The sequence below is a fragment of the Thamnophis sirtalis genome, unplaced genomic scaffold (genome assembly GCF_051295495.1).
Source record: "Thamnophis sirtalis isolate CommonGarterSnake01/CBP01778 unplaced genomic scaffold, rThaSir2_p1.2 scaffold_4, whole genome shotgun sequence".
Lineage (NCBI taxonomy): Eukaryota > Metazoa > Chordata > Lepidosauria > Squamata > Natricidae > Thamnophis > Thamnophis sirtalis.
In genome coordinates, this window is record NW_028261384.1 from 141,034,145 (window position 1) to 141,058,245 (window position 24,101).

The window sequence follows — 24,101 nt, forward strand, 5'->3', positions numbered from 1 at the left end:
CCAGCAGGGGAAGGGTCTTCTCCTCCCCTCTGGATTCCAGAGATGCTTCCCTCGGCCACCCACCCACCCCCTCTGCCCAAAATGGCACAGAGCCCCCCCCCCAAACACCTAGGCCAGATGTTGATGCTTGGGTGGGAGGAAAAAAGACAACCCACCACCCCATTTTTAAATCTGAGGGGGGGAGGAAAGAGAGCCCATCTGGAGAGGCTCCAGAGGTCCCTGAAATTTTAGGGTGCCGGTTTATAGGGCAAAAGCGTGGCCCTGGGGTTAATTGGGGGAACAGGAAGTGAGGGGGGGGTCCTAGAACCCAGCCATCCGGGTATGGGACTCCCAAAGCAGAGAGACACCCCCCCCCACTGCATTGGAAATCAAGATTTTCCAGGTTGAAAAGGCTTCCCTTTCCCCTGGGAAGACCCCTCCCCACAATGCGTCCCCCCCTTTTTTTAACAATGGGGTTAGGATGCCCCGCATGAGATCAGCAGCTGATAGATTAAAACGCCAACAAAGAGAACGAGGAGGAGGAAAAGGAGGAGAGGAAGAAGAATGGGAAGAAAAGGAAGAATAATAAGGTGAAGGGGAGGAGAAGGAGAGGAAGCGGGGAAAAGAAGTGGAGGAAGAAGGGAGAAGGGGAGGAGGAGGAGAGGAAGAAGAGGAGAGGAAGAATGGGAAGGGAAGGAGGAGAAAAGGAAGAATAAGGTGAAGGGGAGGAGAGGAGGAAGAAGAGGAGGAGGAGGGGAGGAGAAGAGGAAGAAGGGGGAAGGGGAGGAGAGAGGAAGAAGGGGAGAGGAAGAGGAAGAAGGGGAAAAGGAGAAGAAGGGGAGGAGAGGAAGAGGAAGAAGGGGGAGGAAGAACAAGTAAGAAGGAGAGGAAGGGGAGGAAGAATGGGGAAGAGAAGGAGAAGAAGGGGAGGAGGAGAGGGAGAGGAAGAAGGGGGAGGAGGAAGAAAAAGGGGAGAAGAAGGAGAGGAAGAATGGGGAAGAGAAGGAGAAGAAGGGGAGGAGGAGAGGGAGAGGAAGAAGGGGGAGGAGGAAGAAAAAGGGGAGAAGGAGGAGAGGAAGGGGAGGAAGAACGGGGAAGAGAAGGAGGAGAAGGGGAGGAGAAGGAGAGGAAGAAGGGGGAGGAGGAAGAAAAAGGGGAGAAGGAGGAGAGGAAGAGGGGGAAGAAGGGGAAGAGGAAGGGGAGGAGAAGAAGAGGAGGAGAAGGAGAGGAAGAGGAAAAAGAAGGGGAAGGGGAGAAGAAGAGGATGAGGAAGAAGAAGAATCAAGAACAACAACAAAAACCAGGTCGGTTTATTTTAATCTTTGTGAGTTAATTTAATTTTTTTCTTTTTTTTTTTACATTTACAAAATAAGATTTGCTTTCTCCTCCCCCCTACAGTACATTAAAGAATCTGTTTGTCTGTCTGTGTGTGTGTGTGTGTCTCTGTGTGTGTGTGTGTGTGTTTTCCCCAAAAAGAAAAGAAAAGAAAAAGTTAACTTGAGATCTTCATCTGTTTTAATTACAGTGTGTTCCGGGAAAAGGGGGGATATTTTTTTTTTCTCTCAAAAAGTGCAGGTTTCGGAAGAAATATTTTTTTTTTTTACAGTGTCGGATTAGGATGAGATTCTGGTTCCGGAGGAAATCAACCGATGCTATGAGAATCCATCTTTATTTTTCTCACCCGCTGCCCTCCTCCCTGCCCCACCCCAATTTCCCACCCCCTACCCCACCCCCACCTAACACCCCCGTGAGAAAACGGAGCATTTACGTCCAGGAAACAGCCGAGAAAAAAATAAACCTTGTAAAAAAAAAACGCCATTAACAATTCCAGAGAGAGAGAAACTCAAAAAAGGAACGACGGGGAAAAAAAAAAAGAGAGAGAGGAAGAGAGACGTCTCTTTACAAAACACACACACACACACATCAAAACAGGTACAACATTTTAAAAAAGATTTTTCTTAAAAACAAAATAAAAACAAAAGCTTAATCGACAACAACACCCCCCCCAATAAAGGACCAATAAATAGAGAAATCATTATCGAACAGACAAAAGAGAAGACGTATAAATTAAAAAGAGAGAGAGAGAGAGGGAGAGAACATTTATCAACCGTTAAAACAATTCTGACAACGCGGAGGTAAAAATTAAAAAATTAAAAAAACAGAGAGGAAAAAAAATTACCCCAAATCTCAGACATTCTTGGCTATTTTTTTCTTTTTCTGTTGTAGTTTTTTCAATGAACCGGGACTGAGAACTGTCTAGCTTTATTTTAAAAAAAAAATATTAAAAATCAAGATAAGCAACGAATTCGATAAAAGGGAGAAAAAAAAACCACAATTAAATAGAATCACATCGGCGAAAAAGGCGAAAAAAAATTACGGGGAGCGGGAAAAGGACACCGAATGTAAGGAAGGAAGTCCAGATTGTTGTGAAGTTACGCCGAACAATCGGAAAATCGTTAACAAAAGTTAGGACGAGTGTTGAGAAGAGCACCCCCCCACCCCCCCGCCCCCCTCCCGGCCAAATTTTGCCAAACTTTTCTCCCCACCTACCCGTCGTGTCTTTGATTTGGGGCAAGCACCATACCCTTGTATTTATTTTTTTGCACAGCGTTGTATATTTTTCACTATCCAGAGGCGGTTTGGCGAGGTTGGATTTTCCCGCGCCTCCCGCCGACGGGGTCGTCCCGACTGCACTCGTGTCTCTATATATAATCTCTTCTTTTTTTGTCCGTTTTGTGTTTTCGTCTTTAAAAGCAGTTTCTAATACAAACCTTTTTTTTTTCTCCTTATATTTATATATATATAATATATAAAAGGATGTAAGAAATCAAAACGTCCATCCGAATAATTAAAAAACACACACGCCAATCTTCCCTGGCCCCGCCCAGCCAATATATATATAAATCAATGTACACTCTCTTGCTTCCAACCCCCCCCGCCCCCCCGAAAAAAACCAGAAATTCACCCAAAGAGAACTGAACCCATAAAAAGTCCTGTGTTAAGAAACCCGTATTAAATTTTTTTGCTTGCTTGCTTGAGTTGGATTTTTTTTTTGTCTTTTTTCTGTTTTCCAAACTTTTTTCTTTCTCAAAATTTCCAACCAGGAAAAAAAAAACATGGTGAATTAAACAAACGAACGACCCAAAAAAAAAAAAACACCAATATCAAATAATAACCAACAAAAAACACCAACGCCGGGCATCCCCGACCAAAGTCACCGACTTGTCTCTATTCCACCAAATCCACTCGCGCACGAGTGGGGCCGTAATGCTCCTGTGAACGGGCTACCCTCCCGGTGTCTTGTTCCGTTCCTCCGAGCCCAGGATGCTCGTCTCGGGATGGGGAGGACGGGCACGAGAGAGGGGGTTGGCGCGGAAGGCACGCGGAAGTCCGACGCGAACCGGGATCTCGCACAGTTCCCGATTTCCCCCCCCGCTCGCCCGCTAGGAACGGAGTCATCATCGTCATCCTTCTCCTTTCGGATCAAACTGTTCTTCGCCCCTATATTTTTCTTTTTTCAAATTCTCAGGACTTATTATCGTCTTCCATTTCTTTTCTTGTCCTCTTTTCATTTTGTTTTTTTTTTTAAAAAAAAAATCAGCACCACCCATGAAAATTAAGAGAAAAAAAATATATAAGGAGGTCTGTTGTGGTTTTTTTTTTTTTTTTTTCTCTTTTTGAAGAAGAATAAATTAAAAAGACAGCATCCATCCGGAGGGAGGAAGGGAGAGAAATGAAGCTCGTGATCGGTTCCGTGCCCCTTCCGGCTCAGGACAGCTTGCGAGGAAGCAACGGAGGGGAAATCGAGGCTCGGTTTCGGGATGGGTGGAGGCAGAGAAGGGGGCTACAGCACCTTCTGCCCCAGACACTCACAGTAGAGTGGGAGAAACGAGCATGGGAAAGCGAGCCCAGACATCGGCGTCTGGGCGTGATATGGCTCATCTTGAACTCGGCGTCGGGGCCTGCCCAAAAAAAGAGAGAAGAGGATGCGTGTTAATCAGAGACCCCCTTCCCAATCCTCGTTTTTTCCTTCTTCCTCTAACCCAGGGATGTCAAACTGGATTTTTTTCGAGGGCTGAATCAGCATTGTAGCCCTAAGCCCCTTTTTTCCCACTCCCGTTGTAACTGAGAATGTCACCAAGCGAATGGTCGTAAGTCGAGAATGTCCTGTGCAGCTAGATTGGGCTGAACAGCTCCGCCCCATCGGAAGTGCAGGGACCTCTGTCCAGAGGGTAGGGAGAAAATAAATTTTAAGAAATACAAAGGGGAGAAAGAGATGTGGAAACCTTTTCCTGTAAAATGATCCTCCCGATTTGATCCCGACCGTGAAAGGGTCCACAGAGACATATAGCAAAGTGAAAGAAGCTTCTTGGATTAGAAGCGAAACCTCCTCAAAGAATAAAACCCCAGAAAGTCCAGTTGCCTCTTGAAAAAAAACACCTTTGTGGCAGCCGTGACGTGGATGGCTGAGAATCTCCATAAACGCACACGCACGCACAAACACCCCCCCCAGACACTCACCAGGGTGAAGCTGTCGTAGATGGCGATCAATTCTTCGGTTTTGTACTGTTCGAGTACCACAACGCCGTGGAGGGACGAGTTCCGTTTCCGGGCGCAGGCCTCGCAGTGCACCAGGTATGTGTTCTTGCTGCCGTTTTCGCTGGTCACGAAAAGGATGTTGAACACCTCCACCTGCGGGGATGAGATGGGGAGGGGTCAGTCCTCCTCCTACGAGGCAGGAGACCCCCCTACCCTGCCTAGCAGAGAAGCCAAGATAGGAGGGCAGCAGCCAGGGATCTGCCCACCCCTCCCGTCTTCGAAATAATCTCACAGGGTGGAATCTTTTAAAAATGGAAGCCGCGGATCGGCAGATGGGATTTGAAAGGTCGCTAGCTCGGCTCCGGTTGTTGTGGTGAGTCCCTGAACCATCACGGTGGGTGCTCCTCCATCAGTGGGGGATTTTAAGAAGAGACTGGAGGGCCGCTTGTCTGAAACGGCGCAGGGATTCCTGCTCGAGCAGAGGGTTGGCCTAGAAGACCTCCAAGGTCCCTTCCAACGTTCTTATTCTGTATCAATGCTGGCAAACATCTTCTCCACCGTCTCTCCCTCTGGACGTCCACCTCCCAGCCCCATTGAGACCTTGCAAAAACCCTAAACACTAATCCTGCCCCATAGCCCAGTGTTTGAAAATTCCAAGGGGAGGGAGGCTCATGCAGGAGAAGGAATTGTGCCACCGGCAACCCCCCCCTTAAAGACACCAGAAAATGAGCACCACCCCCCGAGACCCCTGCCCATCACCGCCTAAAGAAATCGCTACACTTTGGGATGGCAAGGTGGCCAATGGCACTTGGCTTCCCTTCCGCTTTTCTCCGCGGGCACGGTCTGGCTGAGGACAATGGGTGCTGTAGTCCCAAGGTAGTTGATTTGACTCCACTTGGATCGAAGACAGAACTCGGGCCCCCGTTTCACCCTCCTTTATTCATCATCTACAGGTGGCTTACAACATATAGTACAAAATACAATTCATTTATTTTTTAGTATCTTTATTTCCGACCGATAACCTCTCCCCGCGGTTTCAGAGACGAGCCGAACATGACGGGGGAGGACGCCGAGGCCCGAGCCCTCCAAAAAGGGTCATCTGATGATCGAAGTTGTCCTTCCAAACTTAGATAGGAGTGGAAACCTAGTTAAACAGGATTTCCAGTTCCCAATCTCGCTTGGGGGGGGGGGGGGAGAATTTACGGAAGCCAACATTAAGAGAAGTTAAGAGAACAGGTACGGCCCGGTCTCTCCATCCAGTTGTCACCATCGATGATTCACGAAATCAACATGCCGTTTCTTTCCTGGGGCCGAGTCCGACTCCAAGGTCACAACGATAAACCTTGATTAACTGTGGTTCCCCGTCTTCCTCTACCACTTTCTTCAAGGAGAGGAAGTCAGGACTGTTCATATCCACTAGACCAGAGGCCAGCAACCTGCGGCTCGGGAGCCGCATGTGGCTCTTTCATCCCTCTGCTGCGGCTCCCTGTCACTGGTCGGCACCTCAATTGATAGGGCTTTCAGTTAGGACAGGTGGAGGAAAAAGAATGCCGTGCTAGGAGGAGACTCTATGGTGGGGGAACCGGACTTCCTGTCGGCTCCAGAACTGAACAGGGGGGCTTCTGGTTAGGACCTTTGTGGCTCTTTGAGTGTTTAAGGCTGCCGATCCCTGCATTAGACTGAGGGTACCATCCTGGAAGTTATTGATGAGATGTTTGGCTAGAGACAATGGCCATTCAAATGAATTTGTTCTTCTGAACTATCCTTCCTTAAAATTCCCTGACTTGGGAATTCTGGGAGTTGAAGTCCACGAATCATAAATGAGCCATCGTTCCCCATGTTGGCTTGGGAATTCTGGGAGTTGAAGTCCACAAGTCATAAATGAGCCATCGTTCCCCATGTTGGCTTGGGAATTCTGGGAGTTGAAGTCCACAAGTCATAAAAGGGGACACCGTTCCTCATTCTAGCTTGGGAATTCTGGGAGTTGAAGTCCACAAGTCATAAATGAGCCATCGTTCCCCATGTTGGCTTGGGAATTCTGGGAGTTGAAGTCCAAAAGTCCTAAAGGGGCCACTGTTCCTTATTCTAGCTTGGGAATTCTGGGAGTTGAAGTCCAAAAGTCATAAAGGGGCCACCGTTCCCCAAGTTGGCTTGGGAATTCTGGGAGTTGAAGTCCACAAGCCATAAAGGGGACACCGTTCCTCATTCTAGCTTGGAATTCTGGGAGTTGAAGTCCACAAGTCATAAAGGGGCCACTGTTCCTCATTCCAGCTTGGGAATTCTGGGAGTTGAAGTCCACAAGTCATAAATGAGCCATCGTTCCCCATGTTGGCTTGGGAATTCTGGGAGTTGAAGTCCAAAAGTCCTAAAGGGGCCACTGTTCCTCATTCCAGCTTGGGAATTCTGGGAGTTGAAGTCCAAAAGTCATAAAGGGGCCACTGTTCCTCATTCTAGCTTGGGAATTCTGGGAGTTGAAGTCCACAAGTCATAAATGAGCCACCGTTCCCCATGTTGGCTTGGGAATTCTGGGAGTTGAAGTCCACAAGCCATAAAGGGGACACCGTTCCTCATGTTGGCTTGGGAATTCTGGGAGTTGAAGTCCACAAGCCATAAAGAGGACACCGTTCCTCATTCTAGCTTGGAATTCTGGGAGTTGAAGTCCACAAGTCATAAATGAGCCACCGTTCCCCATGTTGGCTTGGGAATTCTGGGAGTTGAAGTCCACAAGCCATAAAGGGGACACCGTTCCTCATGTTGGCTTGGGAATTCTGGGAGTTGAAGTCCACAAGCCATAAAGGGGACACCGTTCCTCATGTTGGCTTGGGAATTCTGGGAGTTGAAGTCCACAAGCCATAAAGGGGACACCGTTCCTCATTCTAGCTTGGAATTCTGGGAGTTGAAGTCCACAAGTCATAAAGGGGCCACCGTTCCTCATGTTGGCTTGGGAATTCTGGGAGTTGAAGTCCAAAAGTCCTAAAGGGGCCACTGTTCCTCATTCTAGCTTGGGAATTCTGGGAGTTGAAGTCCACGTCATAAATGAGCCATCGTTCCCCATGTTGGCTTGGGAATTCTGGGAGTTGAAGTCCACAAGTCATAAAAGGGGACACCGTTCCTCATTCTAGCTTGGGAATTCTGGGAGTTGAAGTCCACAAGTCATAAATGAGCCATTGTTCCCCATATTGGCTTGGGAATTCTGGGAGTTGAAGTCCACAAGTCATAAATGAGCCATTGTTCCCCATATTGGCTTGGGAATTCTGGGAGTTGAAGTCCACAAGTCATAAAGGGGCCACTGTTTTCCACATCTACTTCAGCAGATGCCCCAAATGGAGATGTCTTCTTTTCAAGAATAATATTCTCTGGAGTAAGATTGAGAGTAAAAGAGACGGGATGCCACGAATTCTAGCAGCCTCATTTGCCGAATCCATGTATGCCCTCGTACACCAGAGATTCTCCGGTTTTTCTTTCCAAGAGACATCCCATCCACCCGCGGGGAAGCTACTGTGTCATTGCCCGAGTCCTTCCTGGCCAACTGAGATATCCTTCAGTCGTCACATCGAGCCTTCCCGCTCATTCATGGCGCTTCCTCAATTCTGTAGACTTCCCTAAGCCTTCTAAGGTGGTACGTCTACTTCTGATTTTCAAGGCTCTTCGACTAAAATTGCTGCTCAGATTCGTCTTCCTCGTTTAGCTATATTGACACCTCGAAGACATTCTAATCCTTCTTCTCCGCCAAAGAAGCTTCTCCTCTCCTCAGTAATCCTTCCAGTTCCGTACCAGTGTTGACCCAACTTCCTTGACTGGTCACCACAATCCTGACCAACATTTTCTTCTTCTTCTCGGTTCCACGTTCTTTCTTTCTTTCTTCCTTCCTTCCTTCCTTCCTTCCTTCCTTCCTTCCTTCCTTCCTTCCTTCCTTCCTTCCTTCCTTCCTTCCTTCCTTCCTTCCTTCCTTCTTCCTTATCTTCTCCGTCTTACAAAACCATACAAAACAGTCATACTCACTGTTTCTGACCTCTTCACCCTGCTACGGATGTACGTCTGCACCACTGTCTGGGCAGGAGGTGGTGAGGGGGATTAAAAAATCCCTTACTGGAGATGGGACAGGAGGTATACAGGTAATTTAGTGACACAAGAGACCCCCCCCACCCCACCCCCTCCCCACAGTCGAAAGCCTTCGCTGGGACCCCTTTGGGGGGGGGAGGAGGAGGGAAATGAGTTGATGACGAGGATGACGATGGACCTATGGATCCATCTCAGAGGCCACCCCGGAAAGAGGCCAGGAGAACTTGTCCCATCCATCCAACCAACCAAGCGTTGAAGGACAAATAGGATCTCTTAAGATGGGATCTGAGAAGGTCAGGAAGGGGTTGTTAAAGGGAGGAGGAGGCAACCAAGGTTCATCCTTGGACCCAACTGGATTGCAGATGGATTGGACCTAGTCCCAGAAGAGACACCAGTTAAGGACCACCCAACCCATAATCCACCATCAGCTGCAGAAAGGAAGCAATTGAGAAGAGAGGATGAGAAGAGGAAGAACCTTCAACCCCCTAGAGCTGACCGAACCCCACAGCCAATATCCTCCCCGCCGACTCTAAACGAGAGATGGCGGGAAGCTTATACCACGCCGCGTCAAATCTGCAGCTGCCACGGCGGCCGAGACACCCTTGGACCCTCCGAGGCGTGTTCTTACATCACATTCGTTGCAGTAGTAGGCCGGCTCGTCCTTCACCCTCCCTTGGTACGCGATCTTCTTCCCGGATCGGACGAGGCTTTCCCGCTGGACCTGACAGTGCTTGATGGACTGCATGAGGCAGTACCTAAAGAGAGGAGGAGAGGTGAGCCCGAACAGGGACACACACAGAGACACAGTCGACACACGCGGAGCCCCGCCAGGATGATCCTGGGGCTCCCGTTCAGGCCGTCCTCGAATGACGAGCATTCGTCGGAAGGTACGACAGTACTGAAAACAGGTGATTGAGGACCGGTCCTCGCATTTACAATTCTAGCAACCGTTCAAAGTTATTGGGTGGGAAAAAGGGATTTATGACCATTTTTCACCCTTACGACAGTTGCAGCCATCCGCGCAGGTCACGTGATCAGAATTCGGACGCTTGGCAACTGATTCATATTTATGATGGTCACAGTGTCCCGGGGGGTGGGGTGGGGTCACGTGATCCACTTTTGCGACCTCCTGGCAAACTAAGTAAAGAGGGAAGCCAGATTCGCTTAACGACTGTCTTACTACCTTAACGGGTGCCATGGTTCGCTTAACAAAGGCGGCAAGGAAGCTGGCTTAGCTGCTTCGCTAGCGACAGAAATTTCGGGGTTCTATCGTGGTTGTAAGTACGAGGGTCAGGCCTGCAGCCATCTTTTCCTTTGGATCTTTGGCCTGCCACCCTTTCTATTATTCTATGCATTTTCTATTGTGGGGAAATGGGAGTTGGGGATTGTACGGAGTTTGATGCTATGTAGCCATAACAACATTCTTTCTAGAAAACCAAGGTCATCCTTTGTCTCTGCACCTCTGCACCTGGCTGGAAATGGACGGGTGGAACTGCAAGCATGGTAGTGGGAGATTGGACCATGGGATGGACTTGTGGGTGTGGGGGCAAGATCTTGAACTTTCAACTGGGTGGGGGAAACCGGGAAGCTTTCAGATTCGTGTTTTCCCCGATGTGCCAACATGGCTCTCTGAATAAATTGGAACTTTGAGCAATACTTTGCCTCGGACTCCGATTTTAATTTTGGATGCTATTCGGAACCCTAACAACGAGGACCTCTCATATTAGGACGGGGAAGGCCAGCTTGGCTCACGTGGGACCCCGGAAGAGTTAAAAAAAAACAACAACAAACCAACTCACTTGATCATCTTGTACAAGTCCGAGTCGCTGATCTTGACCGTCCGCGCGACGTTCCAGGAGACGTGGATCATGGGCACGATGGACTTGACGTTCTTCACCTCGTTCCATTCGTAGCGTTCGAGCGCCAGCTGGTACTGGTAAGCTGCGGGGAACAAATTCAGGTTGGCCACTTCCATAATCCACAGCAAATTCAAGACCTCTGGAATTGGGGTCCAGGTCAAACTTCTGGATGCGAGCGGACGGGGGAAAGTCCATCCTGCATTTCGTCCATCCCAAGAGGAAAGGGGTTAGTTGTGGCCTGTCAGCAACCGAATCGGAGGAGGAAGCGTGGGAGTCAGGGGCAGCTTCAGGGCAACCTGAGAGTCCGAGGGGGAAGAGGGAATGGATGTGTAGCCATCTTTTCTTTCGGCTCTTTGGCCTGCCACACTTTCGATTATCCTACGATGCATTTTCTATTGTGGGAAAATGGGAGGTGGGGATTGTACGGAGTTAGATGGTATGTAGTCATAACAACATTCTTTCTAGAAAACCAAGGTCATCCTTTGTCTCTGCATCTCTGCACCTGGCCGGAACCGGATGGGTGGAAGTTGCCAGCATGGCAGGGGGAGATTGGACCGTGGGATGGACTTGTGGGGGGTGGGGGGCAAGATCTTGAACTTTCAACTGGGTGGGGAAAACCCAGGAAGCTTTCAGATTCGGGTTTTCCCCGGTGTGCCAGCTGTGACCCGACAAATGCGCGAACGACAAAAGCACGCCGACAAAACCGCGGCGCTAAAACCGCGATGTCAAAAGCGCGCCGACAACAGCGCGCCAACAGAAGCGCGATTTAAGTTAAGGTAAGGTTTAGGGTTACGTTTAGGGTTAAATTTAGGTTTAGGGTTAGGTTTAGGATTAGGGTTACAGCGCGCTTCTGTCGGCGCGCTGTTGGCGCGCTTCAGCACTCATTCGTCGGCGCGCTTTTGTCACCGCGGTTTAGTCAGGCGCGCTTTTGTTGTTCGCGCATTTGTGGTGGAACCGTGCCAGCATGGCTCTCGTCATAAATTGGAACTTTGAGGAATACTTTGCCTCGGACTCTGATTGGCTTTTGGATGCTATTCGGAACCCTGACAATGGAGCTGGCAGAGAGAGAGAGAGACAGAGATAGAGGTGGAGCCTGGGCTGTCCGTCAGCCCTTAGATGGAGAGTCAACAGCCCCCAGGTCTGGAGGTGGCTGATGAGGAAGAGGAGGAACAGCTGGGTCCAGTGCCTGCTACGTAGAAAGCAGAGGAGAGGAGAACAGTGGAAATCTATGGGCCGGTCCTCGGGACAGAAGAGCCACCACTGCTAGCAAAGCCCCACCCGAGCTCTGCGGATGAAAAGCAGGGGGCGGAGATGAATAAGTGTGGCCGACAACGATTCCTCTGCCCGCCAGACAGACCTGTTAGCCTGCGGTGGGAGATGGCCAGCTTCTAAGGCTAGTAAGAGCCAAAGCTATTCCAAAAACTGGTCAACCTTCTCCAGCCCCGCCCTACGTCCTACCTGTCAGGGGACCGACGTTCCACGCAATGTTGTTGCACCATCCCGTGGCCTGTACCCAGTGCACCGTCCCGGCGTTGATCCACACCAGGTCTCCCGGACGCTGGATGAAGCGGTAGACGGGGATGTTGGACTGGTAGAGGTCTTCTAGGATGGGCCACCAGGAGCCGGTGAGATAATCCACCCCATGCCTACAAGAAAACCCAGGTTGAGGCCGTTGGGCAGAAGATACAAGCGTCCTGAAGACCACATCTTGAACCTCACATACTCCAAACCGCGGCCCATGCTCGGGACCTCCAGTGAGATGGTTCCTCTCCACTTGCTGCTCCTTCAACTGTCCTCAGAAGGTTCTTCTCTTGGCCAAATTCCCCCTTGCCCCACGTCTGAGGAGATCCCTCCTGGAGATCCCCAAAGAAGTCCTACCTGTCACAGAAGGCACTGATGTTCTGCCAGTAATGTTCGTGGACAGCAAACCACTCGCAGTCCCCGGGTCCAATGTTGATGTTCACGGAGCAGAAGTTGTTGTTCTCCTGGTGACCTACAGAGGAGCCACGGGAGAAGAAGTCAGAAGCTCAGCTCAGGTCAACTGGCCTCCATCCCGAGTCGAGACTCTTCAAGGCACCAAGAGAACCTCGGAAGATCTCATCCAGGGGTCTCCAAACTTGGCCAACTTTTAAGACTTGTGGACGTCAACTCCCAGAATTCCTCAGCCAGGAATGAGGAATGCTGGGAGTTGGGAGTCCACAAGTCTTAAAAGGGGCCAAATTTGGAGACCTTTCTTCTGGTTCTTAGCCACAAACAAGGATGTCCAGTTTCAGATCTACCCAGCATCCCTCCTGTCCATCAACCTGTTCCCATAAGCAGGACCTAAGAGTCTTTCTCTGCCTCCCTCCATAGGTGGGATTCAAAGGTAGAGTGTTCTGAGATCTGGAGGTTCCACCTCCATGTTCTGTTTTGTTCTCCTAGCTAGGGGTCGGATACCTTAAACACTCAGAGCCACAAAGGTCCTAATCGGAAGCCCCCCATTCAATTCTGGAGCCCACCAGGAAGTCCATTTCCCCCACCATAGAGTCTCCTCCTAGCATAGCATCATTTTTCTTCTGCTGACGGGAAGTCTGGTTCCCCCCACCATAGAGTCTCCTCCTAGCGCGGCGTCCTTTTCCCTCTACCTGTCCTAACCGAAAGCCTTATCAATTGTGGAGCCGACTGGCGATAGGGAGCCACAGCAGAGGGATGAAAGAGCCACATGCGGCTCCGGAGCCATCGATTGCCGACTCCTAGCAGGAAAAAGGGCCCAATACATTCATGCTCAGACCAGGCGGTTCTCACCTGGAGTACGGCTGCCAGGGACCTTCATGTAGAGTTGCACCGTGTTCATGCCCAGAATGGTATGGCCCACGTGGCTCAACATGTTTCCCGTCGACGTAACTCGCATAAAGGCAGGCAGCTTCAGCAATTCCTGGAGCTGCGGCTTCCATCTGTCCAAAAAACCAACAGGTCAGCCACGCTCAGAAGGGGCTGGGAGATCAACTAGTCTGACCTCCCTTCGGTATAGAAATCCTCTAGGATTGCTCCTCGAAGTTACGACCGTAAGGGAGCTTTGCGCCAACAGTAGTTCAGGTAGTCCTCGATTTATGTCCACAGCCGAGCTCAAAATTTCGGTGGCTATGTGAGACGTCTGCTAAGGGAGTCTTGCCCCATTTTGCCACCTTCCTTGCCACGGTCGTTAAGCGAATTGCAGCAGTTGTTACGTTAGTCACACGGTCGTTAAGCGAACCAGGCTTCCCCATTGACTTTGCTTGTCGGGAGGTTGCAAATGGGGATCATGTGACACACACACACACACACACGGGACATCGCGACCGTCATAAATACGAGTCCCTCTCCAAGCGTTTTGATCGCGTGGCCACGGAGGGGTTGCAACGGTCGTAAGTGTGAAAAAGTGTAAACAAACTGTTGAAAGTCGAAGATTGCCTGTAAATTACCTGTGATTTTACGACGCTGTTTGCAGCCATTGTTAAGCCAGCGTGGTGACTCTAAGGGCAACCCCCCCCCAGAGGTGTTAAGCAAATGTGACGGTCGTTAAATGAACCCACTGTACGCTATTGCGTGTCTTTGCTGAAAACCAGAAGGACTGTAATTGTCACTGGTTTGCCAAGTGTCAGTCCCACCACCGTCCGAAGTCCAGGCCGGTTGCAACTTTGGACAGTCACTAAGTGACTCGTCATAAGTCGAGGACTATTTGTACTACTGAAAATGGGGCTTGGAATTCTGAGAACGTCGCTGCCCCTGTTAGCCAGGAATTATGGAGTTGAACAGGTCTTAAAAGGGGCCGTAATTGCCCATTTTCTCTCCTTTTAAGTCTTTTAAACTGCACTGATGAGTTCTGGCCACCAGGAGGCAGCCTACCCCCCGGAAACACTTTCTTTCTGGAATTCTCATGCATCGCCAGCAGGGGGCAACAGCGAGCCAGAACAACAGAGCTCTGCCACAGGATTGGGAGAGGGATGGCTGATCCCCCAGTTCCATGAGCGGCCACCAGGGGGCCGCAAAGATCTGGGACGAAGCCCGCTCTAGGAAACGAACCCGTTTTGCCTGCAGTGACAGGTCTCGACCCGAAGGGGGCAGCCCAAGCGAGCAGATTCTAGGCCCCCAATTCTCCGCTGCGGCTTTGCAAACCGCCCACGGCAGGAAATGGAAAATCGGGGAGGGGGGTGGGAGGAAAGAGAGGGGTGGGGAGAAAAGGGGCCGACGGAGCTCCCTGCTCAATCCTCACCGCTTGGCATCCGAGAGGTCGATGTTGGTCCCAAATTTGATTATTTGGTGCGGCTTCTGATCCGGGTTGCTGCTAACGGAAAGGAAAAATTACGGACGGGAAGCCGTGATGACCCGTTTCCTCCCAGATGGAGAACGCATTAATGCCCCAATTCTGCCCCCCCCCCCTCAGCAAAGAGGACAATGTGAAGGGCCCCCCCCCCGCCAGCATCCTGTGTATCTCTGGACCTGACATGACCTCCCTCCCTCGTTCCTCCCTTCCTCTCTTTTATCCGCCATTATGCGCCGTTTCTCGAAAAAAAAACCCTCCCGAATCCAAACAATAAGGGTAGTCCTTGACTTATGACCACAATAGAAGCTAACGTTTCCCCGAGACCGTCGTTAAAGGGCATTGGGATCCCTTTGAAAGACGGAGGCGAAGTTAATCACCGCATTCTTCAACGTTAAGTGAATTGGGCTTCCTCGCTTGTCAGAAGGTCGCCGCAAAGGGAAGCCAGGAGACCGCGATTGTCATAAAGACGAGTCGGTTGCCAAATCGGCTTCATTTTGATGATGCGGCCATGGGGATGGGGGGAGGGGTGAAAAAGGATCATGTCGTATTTTTTTCGGTGCTGTGGTAACTTTGAATGGTCACTAAATGAATGGTCGTAAGTCGAGGACAACCCGTAATGGATCAAAAGAAACACTGATGATGCTACCTAGTTGGGTGAAGAGATGTCTGCCAGAAAACAACCAAGTCCAGAGACCAACAAGGACTCCCCAGTCCTCCTCCTCCTCCTCTCCCTCCCTTCTAGCACTCAGGGAGCACTAAGAACGTCTCATTTCAACTCTGAGGTAAAATTATTCTCCTCTATCAAAAATCACTTGACGAGCAGTCAGAGACAGGGGTACTCTACCTGGGCGGCGTCTCTGTGGTGCTGTCCGGCTCCTCGGTCTCCTCATCGTCGGTCTCTTTGTCCTCCTGCCTCAACAGAGAGAGAAGTCAAAATGGAGACCTTCCCGCCGAGAGTTAAGCGAGGGCCTTTGGCGTGCGACCCTCGCGAGGCACGGAATCCATCAGGTCTGGTCCACGCAAGGGACGGGACAAGACGGACGGACCAAGGTTGGCAATCTCACCTGAAGCGACTCCTGGAACGAGGCCGCTTGGTACTGGGCATACTTGGCGATGGTAGTGTGCGAACGGCTGCTCTCGCACGGCCAAACTTGCTTGGTGCCTGAGAGGTCCCAGTTCTCGTCGGACGGCTGCTGCACTTGTGTGCGGACTTCCACGGCGTGCTCGCCGCTCGCCTCCACCAGCGTCTTTGTGCTGAACAGCCCCAGATCTGCGGGCAAGTGGAAGCAGTCAAGGAACAGGACACTGGAGAACCTCACGATACACACACACCCCAAATTGTGAGAAAGGTGTGTTGCGAGTTCCCCTTGCCCCGACTCTCCTCGTTCTATCCACCCGTTTGGAAAGGCGAAGGTCTACAATCAAAGTTGGCTTCCTCTCCACCCAGATCGATTTCCTAAGGAACTACAAAGATCCTCGGCCATTCTCCAAATCTGGAGGAAAAACATCTTTTGTCAACTCGCAAAGCATCGTGACCCGACAAAAGCGCGAACGTCAAAAGCATGCCAACAAAACCGCAGCGCTAAAACCGCGATGTCAAAAGCGCACCGACAACAGCGCGCCGACAGAAGCGCGATTTAAGTTAAGGTAAGGTTTAGGGTTAGGTTTAGGGTTATTTTTAGGGTTAGGTTACAGCGCGCTTCTGTTGGCGCGCTGTTGTCGGCGCGCTTCAGCGCTCATTCGTCGGCGCGCTTTTATCGGCGCGCTTTTGTCACCGCGGTTTAGTCAGGCGCGCTTTTGTCGTTCGCGCATTTGTGGTGGAACCGCAAAGCATTCCTGGCCCTAAATTACGTGGAGTCGGAGCAAATTTGGGTACATGCCGACATGTTGTTCCTAATAAATGATTGGATTTCTTTTGAAGCTTGGCTCGAGGCTCATGATTTAATTAGGGCATCCGAGCCGAAGTACTCGCAAAACAACAGAACATAACAATAGCAATAATAGCATTAAAAATCATAATATTAATAACAATAAAGCTACCAATCCAAGCTACTGCTTCTTCATCTTCTGTCTCTACAAAAAAGCTGAACAAACAGTGGACCACCCACAAATCAGGGTCAGCTTCATGGCAACCTCAGAGCACTGCGGAGGAAGAGGGAATGGAACTGGCGGGGAGAGAGAGAGAGGCCGTCAGCCCTTAGATGGAGAGTCAACAGCCCCCCAGGTCTGGAGGTGGCTAATGAGGAAGAGGAGGAACAGTTTATTAGGAACAACATGTCGGCGTGTACCCAAATGAAGCCAGCTCCGACCCCACGTAATTTAGGGCCCAGGAATGCTTTGCGAGTTGACAAAAGAAATATTTTTCTCCAGATTTAGAGGACGGCCGAGGATCTTTGCAGTTCCTTAGGAAATCGATCTGAGGGCTGACGGACAGCCCAGGCTCCGCCTCTCTCTCTCTGCCAGCTCCATTCCCTCTTTCCCCTCGGCGACCTCAGGTTGCCTTGATGCTGACCCTGGACAAGAACGCCAAACCCACCCTGACCATCTGGCCGGCTGTACCCCCAACCCGTCAGAATCATACTCACTGAGTCGGAGAGATCCGGCCAGGCCGCGGATGACGGTGATGGGATTCTTGGGATCGGTGCAGAATTGCAGCAAGACGGGAGAGAAAGCATCCCGCTTGCTCTCCAACTGAAGAAGAAGGAGGAGACCGTCAGAGGACCCCCAGGCCAGTCTGGATCCCCACAACCCCACCACCCATCTCCTCCAAGCACAAAGCGCCCACCAATCTTTCAAAAATAATCAGAATAATTTTGGTTGCCCTCCCCGAGTGCATTGGATCGCGCCTCCTAAAATCCCCAGCCGCGGGGGAAATCACCGTTCGGCAGACTAGCATTAAGGACACAGCTTGTCCTCGACTTACGACCACGGCAAAATCTCTGTGGGCGACGCAAGGCAATGAAGCGAGTCGCGCCCAATTTTCTTTTGCCGTGCTGGCTAACTGAATCGCAGCGGTTAAGCGAATCGGGGAGCCGTTAAGCGAATCAGGCTTCCCTCGCTAATTTTGCTTGTCGGAAGCCAGCAGGGAAGGTCGCAAATGGTGACTCCGGGATGCTGCGGCCATCATAAGGGTAAGGAGAGGCCGAAAATCACATTTTTAGTGCCGTTGTAACTTTGAATGGTCATTAAACAATTGGTCGTAAGTCAAGGACTGCATGTAATTAGATTACCAAGCACTAGGCTGTCACTAAGTAGGAAAAGGCCTAGCTGATATTTATTTGGGTCCATACCTACAAAGATGCTACTAAATTATACAGGCCTAATGGATATGCTTGTCCCAGGATAATGTTTTTCAGGATCCAATCTGGGTCGGTCACCGGGACGAGAGTCTTCCGAGCTTTCGGACAAGTGCTGGAGCCCATCTTCAGGGAACTTCTGCCCAGCGGAGTGTGCGCTGTTCTGAGTGTGGTATTTATGTGGTGCCCGTCGTATGTGGCTTTTTAGATGTTTAGATTGGGGTGCCGATGGCCGGCTCTGAAGTCATTGGCAGTTGTGCTGCCAAGCCCTCGCCTTCTGGGCTGGTGGTAAAGGAGCACTCCTGTTGACTGACGAGGGGCCCGTTTCGCACATTTCCATCATTTTCCCTGGCTGTTTTTGTCCCTTCTCAGCCAACAATCTTAATAGCTGCAGCATTGAATGTATGTCCTTGTTCCTTGCAACGCAAGGCTACCAATGAGCTCGGGTCTCCTGGTCTGACCGCTCGCTTGTTGCAGTCCGGTGGTTAGCTTACTCCCCATCTGTCCTATGTAACACATACAACAGCCGCCACATAAATACCACACGCGAAACAGCACACACACTGTATGTGTTACATGTTCCCAAAAACAGCCAGGGAAGCGATTAGCAGTGTGCGCGTGCTGTTCTGTGTGTGGTATTTATGTGGCGCCTGTTGTATGTTGTTATGCAGGACAGATGGGTAGTAACCGAACCTCCAGACTGCCAGAACACAAGCGAGCGGTCAGACGAGAACACCCGAATTCATTGGTAGCCTCGCGTTGCAATGAACAAGGACAAACATTCAATGCTGCAGTTACTAAGATTGTTGGCCGAGCAGGGACAAAAACAGCCAGGGAAAATGATTGCAACCTGGGAAACGGGCTCTTCGTCAGTCAACAGGAGTGCTCCTTTACCACCAGCCTAGAAGGTGCCAACCGCCAACCACTTAAAAGCCAGCCCTTGACACCGTAACCACCATCTAAAAAGCCACGCGCGTCGGGCATCGCATAAATACCACGCACCGAACAGCGCACGCTCCGTTCGACAGGAGTTCCCCAAGGATGGTCTCCAGCACGACTCCGAAAGCTCGGAAGGCAAAACCTCCGGTCCCGGTGACCGACCCAGATTGGATCCTTACAAGCTATAGCACACGCCAGAGGTTCCCAGTTTGGGGCCACTGGGCCCCTCTGCTCCAAATCCCCCTGTTTGAGGCTGGTGAGCCCATCCTAATTTGTGTCCGATCCCTCCTTTTCAACCAGCGACTGCCCCCCTAGAGAGAATCAAGGATATCCAAGGCTGTTTTCCACTTTAAAAGGGTCCACAAAGCCAGGACTGATCCTTTCTCTTGAAATGCAGGCGTCGGACTTTGCCAAGGCCTGTAAATTCAAGACGGACAGGCGTGTTGCCAAAGAAAATTCCGAGTTTTTTTTTAAATTGCAACTCGCGTCCCGGCTTGGCTCATCATCGTAGGACAGCCGTAGCCCCATCGTGTCGCCAAAGACGGTCCAAAGAGGCTCTCAAGAGTACAATGACAGGATTTTTTAAAGAACAAAATCCAAATGGAGAAAACGACACCTCTGTTCCGAGTTCGAAAGAGGAGAAGCGGGCGACGTGGCTACAAAACGGGTCCATAAATCCGGACGTAGGGGTGGTGGTGGAGGGGAGGGATGCTTTCGTTTTATCAAACTGGGCCCACATCCGTTCCCTTCGTCTTGCTCCCGAGGGAAAAAAAACCGGAAAGGAGACCACTAGGAGTTGAGGATCGTTTGCCGGGAAGAGCAAGAGAGCAGCGGTGAGGGGAAAAAAATATCTTCCTTGGCGACGGGATTCTCCTCTGCACGCCCCCCCCCCAATGCCAATGGCAGTCAAGTGCATCAGTCAGAGTTCTGGGGCTGCGTTTTGTTCGTTCTCAGGAGCTAGGAGCCGCGCGGGTGTCTTCCGGGACCCCGGACTCAGCTAAGAGCACGCCGAAGGCGGTTAGGCTTAAGAGGACAAGGAAGAGGTCTTGTGGAACGGCACCGAATTAATTAAAATTAAGAGACAAAAGAAGAAGAGAAGGAAAAAAAAATAAAGATGAGAATGAATTGTGGAAGGGGGGAGCGAAGGAGAGGAAGAAAATAATCAGAGCCTCTTCGCGAGAGTGGACAATCGTGGCTTGGCCAGGAATGGCGGCTAAGAACAAACCTTCTTTCGACATTCAAGATTCCAGGTGGGATTGGAGGAAGGCGGAATAAAGTGGAGCACCGGCAAAATTGTGGGGCCATTAATACTAACCTAGAAGAGAGGCAACCTGGAATTAAGGAGGAATTTCCTAACTGTAAGGACAATTCACCAGTGGAACAGCTTGCCACCAGAAGTTGTTGAGTGCTCCAACACTGGGGGTTTTCAAGAAGAGGCTGGGCAACCGTTTGACTGAAATAGTACAGTTTCTCCTATTTGGGCAGAGGGCTGGACTAGAAGACCTCCAAGGTCCCTTCCGACTCTGTTGTTCTGTATTCTGAGCAGGGGGCTGGACTAGAAGACCTCCAAGGTCCCTTCCGACTTTGTTATTCTGTATTCTAAGCAGGGGGTTGGACTAGAAGACCTCCAAGGTCCCTTCTGACTCTGTTATTGTGTATTCTAAGCAGGGGGTTGGACTAGAAGACCTCCAAGGTCCCTTCCGACTCTGTTATTGTGTATTCTGAGCAGGGGGCTGGACTAGAAGACCTCCAAGGTCCCTTCTGACTCTGTTATTGTGTATTCTAAGCAGGGGGTTGGACTAGAAGACCTCCAAGGTCCCTTCCGACTCTGTTATTGTGTATTCTGAGCATGGGGCTGGACTAGAAGACCTCCAAGGTCCCTCCCGACTCTGTTGTTTTGTTATTCTGCCCGGCCCTCTTGCTTCCTCCTTTCCCAAATCAACCCACCATCTTCCATCCTCAACCAGAGAGAGATATTTCACTTGAGGAAGGCGTCCGAGCGTTACGCCCATCTGGAGAGACGTTTGCCAAGGATCCTGCCAGGTTTTATCTGGCTGGCAAACCAGATTCTTCCTCTTAGGCCCAGAGGAGGCATAAAGAGTTCCCAATGCCACACACAAGGAAGTGTGTTTGTGTGTTTGTGTGTGTGTGTGTGTGACTAATTCTTACAAAAGCTTGGCCCTGCCTGGGAAGGAAGGAAGCTGTCAAAAGTGCCCCACAATAGAGCTTCCTTTCTTTCTTTTTCTTCCTTCCTTCCTTCCCATTCTTTCTTCTTTCTTCTGTCTTTGTCTTTCTATCTTTCTTTGTCTTTCTGTCTTTGTCTTTCCGTCTTGCTCTTTCCTTCTTTCTGTCTGTCTCTTTCTTTCATTTCTTTCTGTCTTTCCATCTTTCTTCCTGTTTTAGTCTTTCTGTTTTTCTTTCCATTTCTTCCTTCCTCTCCCTTTCTTTTTTCCTTCTTTCTTTAGTCTATCTTTCCTTGTCTTTCTTTCTTTGTCCTTTCTGTCTTTCAATTCTTCCTTTCTGTCTTTCCATCTTTCTTTCTCTCTCTTTCTGTCTTTCTTTCATTTCTTTCTTTCTTCCTCCTCCTTTCTTTCCTTCTTTCTTTCATCTTTCTTTCTGTCTTTCCTTGTCTTTCTTTCTTTGTCTTTCTGTCTCTGTCTGTCTTTCTTTCTTTCTGTCTTTCCATCTTTTTCTCTGTCTTTCTCTCTCTTTCTTTCATCTTTCTTCCTTTCTTCCTCTCCCTTTCTTTCTTTCCTTCTTTCTTTCATCTTTCTATCTTTCCTTGTCTTTCTTTCTTTGTCTTTCTGTCTCTGTCTGTTTTCTTTCTTTCTGTCTTTCCATCTTTCTTTCTCTGCCTTTCTGTCTGTCTTTCTTTCATCTTTCACCCTTTCTTCCTCTCCCTTTCTTTCTTTCATTCTTTCTTTCATCTTTCTTCCATCTTTCCTTGTCTTTCTTTCTTTCTTTCTTTCTTTCTGTCTTTCCATCTTTTTCTCTGTCTTTCTTTCATTTCTTCCTTCCTTCCTTCCTCCCCTTTCTTTCTTCATTCATCTTTCTTTTCTTTCTATCTTTCCATCTTTCTTTCCCTGTCTTTCTGTTTTTCTTTCCGTCTTTGTCTTTCTTTCTCTTTCTTTCTTTCTTTCTTTCTTTCTTTCTTTCTTTCTTTCTTTCTTTCTTTCTTTCTTTCTTTCTTTCTTTCTTTCTTTCCCAAGAGGGAGACCGAGTCATCAGAAGGGGTCCCTGAACCAGCAACTAGGAGAGCCAACGTCTCTTGCCGCAGGGGGTGGGGGGGTGGGTTTTCAGGGAGTTGTTAAAATTGCAGTTGTTAAAATTGAGAAATACTGAAACTTATTCTCTCATCAGTTCCAGGGAGTCAGACTAGGCCAAATGAGATGAGATTTCAATAGATTTTAAGAAGGACGTGCAGACAGGAAGAGCTGTCAATCAGAGGGAACTGATTTGACACTTCCCCTTCGCTGGAGGTTTTCAAACTGAGGCTCCACAATCATTTAGCGTAACAGAGTCATTTAGCGTAAAGAAATAAAAAGGAAGAAAGAAACGAAAATCAGAACGAAACGGGACAGGGCTGAGAAAGAACACAGCAATGAAGATGAGATGGATGATCGTGTGAGGCGATCCACTCAAGAACGGGGGACGGAGAGCAATCAACGTCGTTTTTCTTCCAAAAATCTGACGAGCGCATTGAAGTTTTCTTAGTTAGCATCGGACTCAATGTTCCTCCGTTTTTAGTCACTTTTAAGACGCGTGGACTTCAACTCCCAGAATTCCCCAGCCAGCCCCGTAGGGTAACCTTCTTAATAGACGGTGGGGATGCAGCCAGCGTAATATATCTTTGACTTCGGCAAAGTGAAGGGAAAAGAAGAGCTGGCTGGGGAATTCTGGGGGTTGAAGTCCACAAATCTTAAATGCGGGGTCTCCAACCTGCGCCGCTTTAAGATTTGTGGACTTCAAGTCCCAGAATTCCCCAGCCAGCCGCAGAGTGTAACTTTCTTAATGGACGGTGGGTATGCAGTAAGCGTAATATATCTTGACTTCGGCAAAGTGAAGGGGAAAAAAAGAGCTGGCTGGGGAATTCTGGGAGTTGAAGTCCACCCCTCTTTAAGGGGCTAAAAATCGAGACACACTAATTTTGCTTCATTCCGTCGATTGGGCTGGAGACCCCCGGGGCCAACGACCCAGCATCCTACCGTACCCCTCAATCTCCAGACTCCGTGAATTCTTTCATTTTGGGGGGGGTCAGGGGAGCCATTTTGTTTGCCTCTCCCCTCTGCCCCAAAATGAAGGACTGTGGAACCAAATCCCCGCGCGCACGGAGCAATGAACGACGACCACTGTCGCCTTCTCAAGTCTGGTTTTCGCCCCTCCCTCATTTCACGGCCTTCCTCTCTGTCCTTTGGGTTCTCGAGCGTCTTCCGGAAAGACCTGCTTCTCCCTTTCTTTTTAAAAAACCGACCTCTTCAGCCATGAGGGCTAGAAACTTTGCAGTTGTTTCATCAGGACCTTAAAAGCACCGCCAGCAGGCCCATTTTGCGTACTAGAGGCCCTAAGACCCCTGATTTTTACACAGAAAACCCCTTCAAGACATTTTGTGGACATCCCCTTCTTCACTTACACCCCTCTCCAGCTACCCCCCAAAACGGACACTCACGTAGATGCTCGGCGTTGGAGGGTTGAGTTTATCCCGGGAAGCTTTTCGTCCATGTTGATCTGCGGCTTGACGGAGTGGCTTTGGGATAAATACGATTCCTTAAATTTCCCTTTCACCTTGGCGTGCCTGGACAGAGCGGGGGGGGGGGAGAAAGGAACGATGTGAGCACGGAATGAAAGCTACGTAAAATCTCCATCTCAGGAGAGGAATAGGAGAAAGGGAAAGGCAGAGGAAGAATGGGAGGGAATGTAAGAGTAGGAGAGAGGGGAGGAAGGGGAAGAAGAGGGGAAGGGGTAAAGGGGAGGAAGGGGAAGGAGAGAAGGGGAAGGAGAGGAGGAAGGAAGGAAGGAGAGAAGAAAGAGAAGAAAGGGGGGTAGGAAGGAGGGAAGGAGGGAGGGAAGCAAGGAGGGAAGGAAGGAGAGAAGGAGAGAAGAAAGGAGGGAAGGAAGGAGAGAAGAAAGGAGGGAAGGAAGGAGGGA

The 24,101-nt window shown here is 49.8% G+C and overlaps 1 protein-coding gene across 1 annotated transcript in view; it reads right to left on the bottom strand.

The window, feature by feature from the left end:
• Positions 1-1,279: 1,279 nt before the first annotated feature.
• The window catches only part of KDM6B (lysine demethylase 6B), a 53,155-nt gene continuing 30,333 nt past the window's right edge, over positions 1,280-24,101 (bottom strand). The window contains 13 exon segments of the mRNA XM_087715029.1: positions 1,280-3,941; positions 4,501-4,671; positions 9,209-9,335; positions 10,380-10,521; positions 11,898-12,085; positions 12,318-12,432; positions 13,224-13,372; positions 14,671-14,739; positions 15,566-15,630; positions 15,786-15,991; positions 17,307-17,412; positions 23,623-23,657; positions 23,660-23,748. Coding sequence (XP_087571155.1) covers positions 3,918-3,941; positions 4,501-4,671; positions 9,209-9,335; positions 10,380-10,521; positions 11,898-12,085; positions 12,318-12,432; positions 13,224-13,372; positions 14,671-14,739; positions 15,566-15,630; positions 15,786-15,991; positions 17,307-17,412; positions 23,623-23,657; positions 23,660-23,748 — 1,486 coding nt within the window. The 3' untranslated portion in view covers positions 1,280-3,917.